Here is a 12,341-nt window from a genome sequence, read left to right on the forward strand (position 1 = left end):
AAACAACTTAACGAAGAAATATTTCAGAAGACTTGAGAATATTTATGAATGAATTTTTACAAAATCCTTAACCTCTTTAAATAAGGCAAAAACCAGTCCCGGAGTACAATTATTTGAGGTATATCGCCTTACATATGGGCGCTATACCCAGTTGAATTATTGTTATGTCAGTTAAGCTCAGAAGAATTATTGGTGAGCCCACATAATATATATAACGCCTTTCAAAAGGGCTTTATATATATAACGTATTTTTAAAAGGGCGCTATATTTAACTGGGCAAATGACCGTTCAGGTTAAAAGAGTGATATATATATTATTAATCACATCTTGGTTCCGAACTCCCTCAAAATGACACCATATCCGAGCTCTTTACCGATTATAAAAAAGAAAAAAGAAAACTATAGTAGTAGTTGAAATCTGTGAGTTTGTCGGATTCAACTTTCGCTCGTCACTGATGACGACCATGATTTCTTACCCCTTACGAAAATGGTAGGTATATCATGTGCAAGGCGTAGAAAGAGAACAGTAGTGAAAATAAATGGAGACTGTTCAAATCACAGTAACAGCATCTTGTGCTGCCATAATAATTACTCTAGTGGTGTGTATATGGAGAGTGCTGAATTGGGTTTGGTTCAGACCAAAGAAGCTGGAAAAGCTACTGAGGAAACAAGGTCTCAAAGGCAATTCCTACAGGATTTTGTATGGGGATATGAAGGAGCTTTCTGGTATGATTAAGGAAGCTAACTCCAAACCCATGAATCTTTCTGATGATATTGCCCCAAGATTGGTCCCTTTCTTTCTTGATACCATCAAGAAATATGGTATGTTTCACTAATCCCTCGCTCACTATTTAGTTGGCTGAATAATTTGGATCTCTTTCTCAAATGAATATTTACAACGGAGTTGGATTAATCATTGGACTAGATTAAGCTCCCATTTGGCAATAAAAAAAATTTCACTGTTTTTCAACAATATTTTAAAAACATTATTTGGTTATAAAAAGTGATCAGTTTTTGAAGATGAATTTTCTAAACTACCGCTATGTGCGGGGTCCGAGGAAGGAGCCGACCGCAAGGGTCTTGAATGCAGCCTTACCTCACATTTTGGCAAGAGTAGTTTCCAAGGCTCGAACCCATGGTCTTATGGTCACATAGCAGCAATTTTACCAGTTACGTCAAGGCTTCCTTTCCTTAGCTCCATATTGTGTTTGGGGTAAAAGTTTCTTGTATGTAGTCAAAGTGAGGATGGGAAAGTTATGATGCAAAACAGAGAATCTGGTTATGGTCCATTCATTATTGTCCCTTTGTTGAATTCTCTGGCTTAATTGATGAAGTTGGATATATAATTTGTATAGCTTGTACTTAAATCCCCAAACTATGTGGGGTTTTATTCACTTCAGTTCCCTCAGCGTTGTTATTAGGCCCTAAACAAACAGGAAGGTAAAGATTGCTTGATTAAACTGAACTCTGACCATACTTTCACCGACATAGTCTCTAACTAAAGCGGCATTTAGCCCAACTACCCTCCTGGTAGATGCTAAGTCATGCTAAGTTAAGCTTCTCCTCAAAGGTGGCTTGACTCAAGCAGGCAACAGCTACGCAAAGTATGCCTCAAGTGCTGCTGGAAGCGTTAGCGGATAAGGTCAGTGTTTGGCCAAACAACTCTTGGGACGCATAGGCAAGACAAATGAGAAGCTTTGGGGAAGGAGGTAAACACCCCTTTTATTGATTATTATACAAAGATATATACACTTACAAGTTACAAGTAGTGGTGGCAAAATGGTTAAAACAACATAGTGAACCACCCATATTATCCACTAAAAAATGGGTTGGATAATGAACTTTTTAAAAATGGGTCAAATATGGATAAGAACCATAGAAAATGGATAACTAATGTGTTTAACTTTTACATTTGTAAAAGTTCAAATTGGGGGTTCCTCAAGTTTGGGAAACTAGGAATTCTCCCAAATGTGATCATATTCAAGTAGCCATAGATAATATAGTTACTCATATTATCTGCCGGTTAACCCGTTTTTTATCCGTATTAAATATGGGTCGGGTCGAATAATTTGTCCGTTTTTTCATTACCCATTTTTGACCCGTCCCATATCCAACCCGACTCGCCCGTTTCCCGCCCCTACTTACAAGGCTACAAGGAAGACTACACAAGAACACAAGACTAGGACATTAGAACAAGGGTTTTGGTGTGTAGTATGTTGGATTATGTAGCTGGCCGCTCATGGCTATCAAGGAGGAGTCTTCCCTATTTTTAGGCTTCCTTGCAGATTTCAAGAACCCTCAAAGTCGTTAGAAAACCTCCCTAAAGTCGGTGGGCATTGGGCAGCCCCATTTATCCAAGGATGACTCCTCTTAGGTCTTTGTAGAATTTACCGCAAGTTGGTAGGTTGCTTCCAATGGCCTTGCTGCCCTATTGCTGGATTCCCTTGATATGTCTGGAGCCTCTTGGATACTTTTTGAGTTTTTGAGTCTTCTAGGAGCTTGGGGATCCTTCCGGAACATTATAGAACTTTCCACACTGGCAATGTAGTGCGCCCAGTGTACTTGGCGTAGTTTTATCTTCTCTTTCTCGTGGTCCAATGAGCTTCCTCAAAATTATGAGGCATGTTGCTCCAAGACACCTGTTAATGTGTTCCATGACGCACTTGCACATCTCCGCATGTCCCGATGGTTGGCCACACCCACAAGTCACACTATTGGCGTTCATCTTGCCACGTGCTTGCTCCAAGCTCCTTTTCGGTGTCTTGTTTTGCTTATCCACCACCTTTATTACCTTGTGGACCTCTTGTCATGCATGAAACATCGGTGCATTCGACAGGCCTTGACATTACGGGCCTTGACATTAGCCTAGGTACAATTTTGCTGTGTGGGGTTTGTTGAACTTTTCCAGAATAAAACAAGTGAAACATTTATCCTGTTTGGTCTAGATTATCAAATACTTTCTGTTCATTTAGATAAAGGATTATGTGATAACTCCAAAATAATCAATTGCTTTGAAGGAACAGCTTGCCGTTAGCAAATGATTGTTACTAATGAAACTGATTTAAAGAGAAACACTTATTATATCAGCTATAATTGTTATCCAAATTTAACCGGCCCTTATTCTTATCGCGAAAGCTGCCAATATTTTCTTGGAAGGTTAGACTTTGGAACATGGGCTTTGATGAAGTTGCTTGGTGTCTTCTTCCTTCCTGTTCTGTTCATCTTTCAAAAGCCCCTGTTACTTTCATTTTTTATGGTGGATAGATATTCATCTTCAATTTGGAGTAGTTAAAAGGGAAAAATCTGCTTGCAGGGAAAAAATCCTTTGTATGGTTGGGTCCAAAACCGCTGGTTTTTGTCATGGACCCCGAGCTTATAAAGGAAGTATTCTCCAAAAACTATCTGTATCAAAAGCCTCATTCAAATCCATTAACCAAGTTACTGGCACAAGGACTTGTAAGCCAAGAGGAAGACAAATGGGCCAAACATAGAAAAATCGTCACTCCTGCCTTCCACCTGGAGAAGCTAAAGGTTTGTAATTGCAATGGATTCTCCGTAAGCAGTTCATTTTTATCTTTTCTTTCATCGTAACAGAAACTTACTCTTGATTGTGATTCTTTTTTGAGGTACTTGTTTGGAACCATTTTGTATTCCTAATTACAAAGTCGGAACATTTTGAATAAGTGTCCCTTCATTGACTTTCTCTTAACCATTTCTTAAACAGCATATGCTTCCAGCTTTTTGTTTGAGCTGTACTGAGATGCTGAGCAAATGGGAAGACATTGTTGCAGTTGAGGGCTCACATGAGATAGATATATGGCCTGGCCTTCAACAATTAACTAGTGATGTGATCTCTCGGACAGCCTTTGGCAGTAGCTATGAAGCAGGTAGAAGGATATTTGAACTTCAAAAGGAACAAGCTCAATTTCTTATGGAAGCTATACGCTCCGTTTATATTCCAGGCTGGAGGTGATTTGCTTTAACTATCGCCATAGTACTCCTTTACAAATTTCACTGGGCAGTGCAACATGATTAACTCCTGCTCTTATATATGTTTGATATTTGTTGATGCATATCTCTTTCCCTTCTTGATTTCTTGCTTATTAAACTGTTTGACAGGTTTTTGCCAACAAAGAGGAACAGAAGAATGAAGGAAATTGAAAAGGATGTTCAAGCCTTAGTTAGAGGTATTATTGATAAAAGAGTAAAGTCAATGAAAGCAGGAGAGGTGAATAATGAGGATCTGCTTGGTATATTGCTGGAATCTAATTTTAAAGAAATTGAACAGCATGGAAACAAGGATTTTGGAATGAGCATTGAAGAAGTCATTCAAGAATGCAAGTTATTCTATTTTGCTGGCCAAGAAACTACATCAGTGTTGCTTGTATGGACTCTAATATTGCTGAGCAGGCATCAGGATTGGCAAGCACTGGCCAGAGAAGAGGTGTTGCAAGTCTTTGGGAATCAGAAACCAGATTTTGATGGATTAAATCGTCTAAAAATTGTAAGTGTTCTAGTTAGTCGGTTCAATTTCTCAGCCATGGATTTACCTGTTATTGCTATTATGCAGTGCTTAAATTAGAAATGAATTAGATGTTGCTTCTAATGTTTGATACTACACTGGATATAGCCATGTTGCAAGTCAACTCTATAGCCATGAGCATGGGCAGATTATATTGGCTGTGGGTGCCTCCGCACCATTGCTTCAGCTTAAACTCTAAAACAATTTTTTTAATTAAAAGGTATAGTCATACTAATTTCATACTCATTTTGACACTGGAGTAATGGTGCGCTGGTACTAAGCAACCACGTACTTAAAACTCTAGATCCTCTTATGAACATGAGAGACAACTCAGTTCGTCAAGAAAGGGGATGAAAAGTAGTTTGCTCATATACGGACTAGCTGCAAGCTAGATAAGTACTTCACTGATAGGAATTAGTTTTGACACAAAAATTTAAACCTATAACAAGTCATTTTTCATGCTATGTATTGATGGAGGAGAACTTCTTGCTGCAGGTTACAATGATCTTGTACGAGTCTTTAAGGCTCTATCCCCCAGTAGTGACACTTACCCGAAGGCCTAAGGAAGACACTGTATTAGGAGATGTATCTCTACCAGCAGGTGTGTTAATCTCCTTACCAGTGATCTTATTGCATCACGACGAAGAGATATGGGGTAAAGATGCAAAGAAGTTCAAGCCAGAGAGATTCAGAGATGGAGTCTCAAGTGCAACAAAGGGTCAAGTCACTTTTTTCCCATTTACTTGGGGTCCCAGAATATGCATTGGACAAAATTTTGCCATGTTAGAAGCAAAGACTACTTTGGCTATGATCCTACAACGCTTCTCCTTTGAACTGTCTCCATCTTATGCACATGCTCCTCAGTCCATAATAACTTTGCAACCCCAGTATGGTGCTCCACTTATTTTGCATAAAATATAGTTTATTACTTGTAAGTAGTGTCTCGTTTTATGTTAAGCATGAGTCCAAAATGTTAAGGCTTGTAGAACTGCAAAATGGGAATGCATTTGCACTCGTGCACTGTAGATTGTTGTAATTGGAATAGCAGATTGTTTATCTTAGAGTTTTAAGTTCTGTGTCCATGGAATTTTTACATCATTAAGTAAAATTTACGTGCAACAAGTAACTTATCATAGTAAGTGATCACGCCCAACTATGCCTTATAAAAAGGACTAAGCGGTCGTTGCAAATATATTCTGGCTAATAAGTCCGGAACTCACACAAATTCACACAATCAATCTTCAGAAATATTTAAGTAACATATTGGGTTTTATTAACTAAATATTACGTAATGAAAATGTAATAATTAACAACTAATTACGAACGGGTTGTAAACAAGAATTGGAATGATTTAAGGTTGTGATTTTCCCTATTGTCGGAATTTTTTCTGCTACGTTTTCTACAAATTTGCCTAAGTCTTCTCTATCGACCATGAGCACTCTAACTGTCATAACTCTCTCCCGAGTAATTACCACAATTTACTAGGCGTATTCTCCCGAATTACGCTAGCTGGCATTAAGTACAGCTCACTCAGATCACATCAAGGTTTCGTTATCCCTAAACCCACCTTTAAACCTTCGTATTGATCCTTTATATACGTTTAGGAGTGATGTTGTTCAACAACTACCTAAATATGCACTCTCTCCCGAGTAATACATACTAAATAGGCATAGCTAACTGAGGGCCCTTCAATCAACCACAAGAATAATATAGTTGAACAAATAGAGAAAATACTACGGCAAATCTATATTAATGTAACAAGAAAATCATCCTTCAATAGGTTCCATCAAAACCCTAGATTAGGAATTTATCTACTCATACTCATAGTAACGATATCCCAAATATTTTGTATAATTAAAATACAGAGTAACGATGAAAAGATGTAGAAATGATGATTCTAACTCCCAAGGGGTGATTCCACCAGCTATTCTTGCCTCTGGCTGCCAAAAACGTCCCTCCAAGTGGTGTTTTTAGGTCTATTTATATGTGTAGAAGAAACCCTAAACGTGTAGGCCAAGCCCTAGTCAAACCCGAAACGAATTAAGTCTTCAAAACTCGGATTGGACTTGGCCTCAGGCCTGGCGTCGCCAGCCTAACGCCTGGAATTTGGCTGGCCTCGCCAGGTCTCTCCTTTTCACTGTTCTCGAGCACACTTTCAACGTTTAAGTATCCCTTTTGCTCTACTTTCATCTCCAATTCACCTACACATAAAATAGACTTCATTATGCGCAAATAAAGTGTAATTTATCATTAAAGCATGTAAAATATAAGGCACATAATATACGAAACTATGGAATTATAACCACACATCAATATCCCACACTTAAACATTGCTCGTCCTCGAGCAATCAAACTACACTTATAGATACGACCTTTTTAAGCAATTCTCCTAACTCATTACACCAAAATTTTTAAAAATAGTTTAAGCACACAAGTGTGACATCCTCACCTCAAGATTCGACTCACAAATACCATGCCTTATTCAAAATTCACTTACTTACTCTGACATGGATGTCAACAACATTACCTTTCCTTTATGAATCATGTGCCCTCACCCAATCAAAGAGCTTAGTTCCACACACAATGAATTTTAAGAACATAGGAACTCAAGATAGACAAAATTCATTCTCTATCAGAAATAACATTCATATGCCACAAATGATACACTATAGGCTTTCCCGTAGTGTAATACTCTACTAATCGAGTTCATTCAGTCTAAGATCAACAAGGACTTTCATTAGTTGTAATGTAGGCTGCGGGTCGGGTAGGATACATTTGGATATGAGTGACTACACCTCCCTTAAGCACTTTAATACATATACTTTAACACACATCCCATACTTATGCCAAACCAAACATTCCACCTTTACTTCAATTTATATTACCCCATATTTCTTTAAGTATAATTACATTAAGAGTCGCCACTTATCAAAGAATATTCTTTTTCCCATCAATACAACTATTATTTTTTTTTTCTTTCTTTCTTTTTCAATTCAGGCGGCTCTTACTTTTTCAAAACAGTTCACCTTTCTCCTTATTTCATTAGTTTCACGCAAAAAACCAAATCAACCACCCCACACTTTAACTTTTACAAAGTTCATAACAATTCAAGTGCTCATTAGAGGTAAAAAGATTCAAATAGATGGTTAATTCAAATAATTGGGTAAGGCTTGTAGTGTGGTTGCCAAAGAAACAGGATTACAGGCTCAAAGGGGTTAACTACGTTACATAACTTTTAGGTGGGTAAACTATATATATCTGGCTTAACAAAGAAACGCCTATATCACTTCTCAGACTGAACAAGGCTACTATTTCGCTTTGCACACACACGGGGCAAGTTCTAGAAATCAAATGCAATGCACAGAATACATACAAAACTCACACACACATGGCACATAACTCACTCAGGATTGGTTTCATCGCGACACTCCAGTCAAAGCAGTTATGCAAAATTAGGAATCTACGATTTAAGGTACTTATGCGAGAGTCAAAAATCGAGCCTAAGCGTCACAACCATAGTACTAACTATTCTCAAGGCATAACAAAGCTAAGAGATATTGCTACAATTAAATGCATAGTTTCGTGGTTACTACTCCTAAAAATTAAAACTAACTACACCCGGTTCAACTAAAAACCACTGGAAAAGAATCGCGACCCAAAGAAAAACCAATGGGGATTTACTACACTACCTACACACAAAAAAAATCTTTTTGGTATTTTCTTTTGACTTACTTCCCTCAAGAAAACTGTCTAGGAGATTCATCGTCGGGATGAGTCCAATTTTTATTTTATTTTTATTTTTAACGGCACTAAATAACTAAAACACATAGCCAAATCAATTATTAAACTACTAAAACACATACTAAAACAATTAACACTAAATAACTAAATAACTAAAATTAACCATGTACAAGTCCCCACCCCACACTTAGATCATGCATTGTCCTCAGTGCATGCACAAAATGACAAAACACAAAAAATGAGTAGGGTGTAAAGAAACTCCCTGATCAAGCAACATCTTCATCCTCTGACGCTCTCCACTCCTCATCATGTTCGTCGTCCTCCTCCTCATCATCATCTCCCTCACCATCTGACTGCTCTGGCTCAGCTTCAGACTGCTCCGATGTATTGATATCCTCATCATTCGGGAGTCAGTATCCATCTCTTAACCCAACCAGCTGTTGGGCATGAGCATTGAGCGGGTACCGGTGCTCCAATTCAGTCCTCTCCTCAGATGTGGCCTGTAGACCTCCTATCCTTAGCTGCAAATCCATCATTAGATAGAGATGGGCCATAAAACTATCATCACGAGCGTTGCGCTCGGTACTTGTCAACGATGTTATGGCAGTCTCTTCTTTCAGCCGGAGGCTAGTGATGTCCGTTTATCGTAGGGGCTGATCAATGGTGTGGTCAAACTCTAGCTCCTCCTCAACCTCCTCGTGTCTTAAGTACTGAGTTAGAAAATTGGCAATTGGCATTTGATCGATCTTTTTACTCGTTCTGACTACAGACATCTGGTAGCGGATCAGATGAACCACATTTACCCTTTGACCCGTCATGAGGAAGTAGAGTACACAGGTCCTCTCACGGCTAATGAGTGTGTCATGATTGCACGGTAGGAGTCGTTCATTTATCAGTTTAAGCCACACTTGAGCCTCCGCCCTTATCTCCTTCTTGGGAAACCTCTTGTGCCGATTAGTTATCTTATCCCGGACCCATGCTGCCGTAGAATCGGCACCATAAAGCATGTGTCTCAACTCTCTGTATGTAGGCCGGCGAATGAAGTGGTCCAATGTCTCCACAGGAACATCCGGAGCACCTAAAAAGTTACATATGGCCGTGGGTGAAAATTCTATCAATCGTCCACGAATCGGCACCAGCTGTTCAGTACTCTGCGGATCAAACCCTGCATAGAATTATTGGACTAAGTTGAGATTAGTGTTCCCTGTGTTCTTGAATACATAGCTCAACCCCATATCCTGAATGCCCCTCCAAATTGCCTGATACTTTGCTTTCAAGCTGCGTTCATTGATAGCTGCTTCTGGGTGTACATGTTTAGGCCTACAATGCCTGTACCAATCCTTAGTATGCGGTGGTATGCTGTTGATGCCAAACTCCCGGTGGCCTTGTGGTTGTTGACGCATAGCTACTATAGCTGCCACAGCTTGTACTCCACTTAGATTGGAAGGTAGCTTCCCCCTTTTCTCTTCTTTAGGGGAGGTGCTGAGGTTGCCTTTACTTTAGCCGGCGCAGTGGAAGTAGCCTTGGCTTTGCCTGTGCCTTTTCTGGGAGGCATCTTTGTTCCTAAACAAATAAGCAGTAGTCAGATAAAACTGCATTACACACTACACACATAATAAACTTTTTTTTTCGACTTTCCGAGGTTACTCAGACTTCACCTCGTATTTTCTTAATATTAGAATCAAAGAACAACACATGGACTACCCGCGAGCCACCCCACACTTAAGATTTTAACGTGGTGTATGACTTCATAACACTAGTCTATTAATCCTGGAGACTCGAGCTCCAATGGGGACAAGGAATGCCATTGAGGCATTATATCAAACACTTAACATGCATTAGTGCCATGGTAGTTCTTATGGAGATGAGGGATTGCCTCATCCTCCCAAATCGTCTTGGGGGTTCCGTACTACCACATGTTTTCATAATCGCAACACCATTCCTATGGGGTTTCATGGGGTTGGGGCACACAAACTCAATACCATAATGAAGAACAACCACCAATTTTTGTGTGTAATTGTACACATGTACCTCTCTCGAAATTACAAAGGAAAGAGATCAAATCATACCTTTGAAGCGTTTGAGAGGAGGGAGCTGCCTGAGAATTTCTGATGAGTGTGAAAGAATAGCAAGACTAAATTTGACTTCAATGGGGATGGGGGAGACCACTATGGCAATGTGTTGTTGAGTGTTTGTGGGTGAGGGCAATTTATGCAGTGTGTTTAGTTAAGAGCAACGCTGATGAGATGATATGTGTGCTTGTGAAATTTGTTTCTTTTAAAGCTTGATGTGTGTTTGAGGTTAGGGTTGTTTGTATTGTGTTCAGTGTTTAGGGCGTGTAATGTGAGGAGGTTCGATTAAAATAACTTAAACTGGGCCGAAATAACTTACCTGGCATTGCCTGGCCCAGTACATGGCGTTAGCCAGGCGTCGCCAGCCTAAGGCCAAGCAGAACCTGGCGTTAGCCAGGCGTCGCCTGCCCCAGCGCCTGGTGTACGTCAGGTGATGCTAAAACCCTGTTCGACTTGCCCAAACTCGCCTGCAAACTTGTTAGTACCTAAAAACAAAACAAAAAAAAAGGAAAAATTCTAACTACACTAAAAATCAACTACGAATTGGGTTGCCTCCCAACGAGCGCCTGATTTAACGTCGTGGCACGACGCAGATAATTGCACTTAATGCTCGCTTAACCTTGGTGGCTCAAGCAAATGAGTCACCAACACTACTTTTGCATCTTCCATGCCCAAATAATGTTTTAACCTGTGCCCATTGATTCTAAAAGTGCGAGAGTCATTTGATGCAACAATCTTTATGGCTCCGGTGGGGTGAATCTCCACCACACTAAATGGTCCTGACCATCGTGACTTTAACTTACCCGGGAATAACCTCAACCTTGAGTTGTATAGCAATACCTTATCTCCGGGTTTAAAACTCCGCTCAAGAATATTTTTATCGTGCATTATTTTCATTCTCTCCTTGTATAATCTTATGCTCTCAAAAGCGTGGTAACGAAATTCATCAAGCTCTTGCAGCTCTGTGACTCTATATGTGCCCGCAGATTCTATATCGAGATTCAACTGTCGTAGTGCCCATAAAGCTCTATGCTCCAACTCCACTGGTAGGTGACATGCCTTCCCAAATACCCAATTATATGGCATCATACCAATCGGAGTTTTGAAAGCGATACGATAGGCCCAGAGTGCATCATCTAACTTTCTTGCCCAATCCATTCTTGTAGCATTCACGGTCTTTGTCAAAACACTTTTTATCTCTTTGTTCGACACTTCTACTTGCCCACTCGTTTGTGGATGATATGGGGTGGAAACTTTGTGATGTACACCATACTTTTCTAACAGCTTTGTGAAGGCTCGATTGCAGAAGTGAGTGCCTCCGTCACTGATTATCGCCCTTGGAGTGACAAATCGGGTGAATATGTTCTATCTCAAAAAACCAATTACCCCCTTAGCTTCATTTGTCGGGAGCGCTGCAGCCTTCACCCATTTTGAAACGTAGTCCACAGTTACGAGTATGTATTTGTTACTATATGGGCTAATGAAAGGCCCCATGAAATCGATTCCCCACACGTCAAACACTTTTACCTCTTGAATTGGGTTCATAGGCATCTCATGTCGGCGGGAAATATTCCTAGTTCGTTGGCATTCGTCACAACCTTTCACCCATAAGTGTGCATATTTGAACATTGTCGCCCAGTAGAAGCCCGATTCCAGCACTTTCGCGGCGATCCTTACTCCTCCAAAGTGGCCACCATATGGTGATGCATGACAAGCCTACAAAACAGAAGATTGGTCTATCTCAGGGATACATCTCCGGATCATGTTATCAACACAAATCCTGAACAGGTAAGGCTCATCCCAATAATACATGTGACAGTCATGAAAGAACTTTTTCTTTTGAACAGAGGAAAGATCATAGGGGACATTACCGCTTGCCAGGTAGTTTGCAATGTCTGCATACCATGGCGCTTCCTCCAATGTCACTGCTAGTAATTGTTCATCTGGGAATGTCTCAGTTATATCTTCTACCTCGACTTTCTTTTCAGCTCCCTCCAACCTTGAAAG

At 39.9% G+C, this 12,341-nt stretch overlaps 2 protein-coding genes across 2 annotated transcripts; one reads left to right on the plus strand and one right to left on the minus strand.

Annotated features, from left to right (window-relative positions):
- The first annotated feature begins 348 nt into the window (after window positions 1-348).
- Window positions 349-5,640, plus strand: LOC107797749 (cytochrome P450 CYP72A219). Its single transcript, XM_016620674.2, has 5 exons — window positions 349-821; window positions 3,313-3,530; window positions 3,724-3,968; window positions 4,119-4,503; window positions 5,017-5,640. The coding sequence occupies exons 1-5, from the start codon at window positions 539-541 to the stop codon at window positions 5,440-5,442; spliced, it is 1,557 nt and encodes a 518-aa protein (XP_016476160.1). The 5' UTR covers window positions 349-538; the 3' UTR covers window positions 5,443-5,640.
- Window positions 5,641-9,756: 4,116 nt separating this feature from the next.
- LOC142167778 (uncharacterized) lies at window positions 9,757-11,492 on the minus strand. The gene is made up of 3 exons (XM_075227629.1): window positions 11,175-11,492; window positions 10,760-10,819; window positions 9,757-9,825 (listed from the first exon to the last, which is right to left on the minus strand). The coding sequence occupies exons 1-3, from the start codon at window positions 11,490-11,492 to the stop codon at window positions 9,757-9,759; spliced, it is 447 nt and encodes a 148-aa protein (XP_075083730.1).
- Between the last annotated feature and the right edge of the window lie 849 nt (window positions 11,493-12,341).

Source organism: Nicotiana tabacum, chromosome 2 (genome assembly GCF_000715075.1).
Source record: "Nicotiana tabacum cultivar K326 chromosome 2, ASM71507v2, whole genome shotgun sequence".
Taxonomy (NCBI): Eukaryota; Viridiplantae; Streptophyta; class Magnoliopsida; order Solanales; family Solanaceae; genus Nicotiana; species Nicotiana tabacum.

What these genes read in the sequence shown, in the direction of transcription:
- LOC107797749 (XM_016620674.2), top strand. Translation starts at nt 539, where the DNA reads ATGGAGACTGTTCAAATCACAGTAACAGCATCTTGTGCTGCCATAATA. An exon ending in TCCACCTGGAGAAGCTAAAG is followed by an intron (nt 3,531 to 3,723) that starts GTTTGTAATTGC and finishes TTTCTTAAACAG; the next exon opens with CATATGCTTCCAGCTTTTTG. An exon ending in GATTAAATCGTCTAAAAATT is followed by an intron (nt 4,504 to 5,016) that starts GTAAGTGTTCTA and finishes TTCTTGCTGCAG; the next exon opens with GTTACAATGATCTTGTACGA.
- LOC142167778 (XM_075227629.1), bottom strand. Translation starts at nt 11,492, where the DNA reads ATGGATTGGGCAAGAAAGTTAGATGATGCACTCTGGGCCTATCGTATC. An exon ending in GTTTTAAACCCGGAGATAAG is followed by an intron (nt 10,820 to 11,174) that starts GTATTGCTATAC and finishes TTTTGTTTTTAG; the next exon opens with GTACTAACAAGTTTGCAGGC. An exon ending in GGGTTTTAGCATCACCTGAC is followed by an intron (nt 9,826 to 10,759) that starts GTACACCAGGCG and finishes TTATTTGTTTAG; the next exon opens with GAACAAAGATGCCTCCCAGA.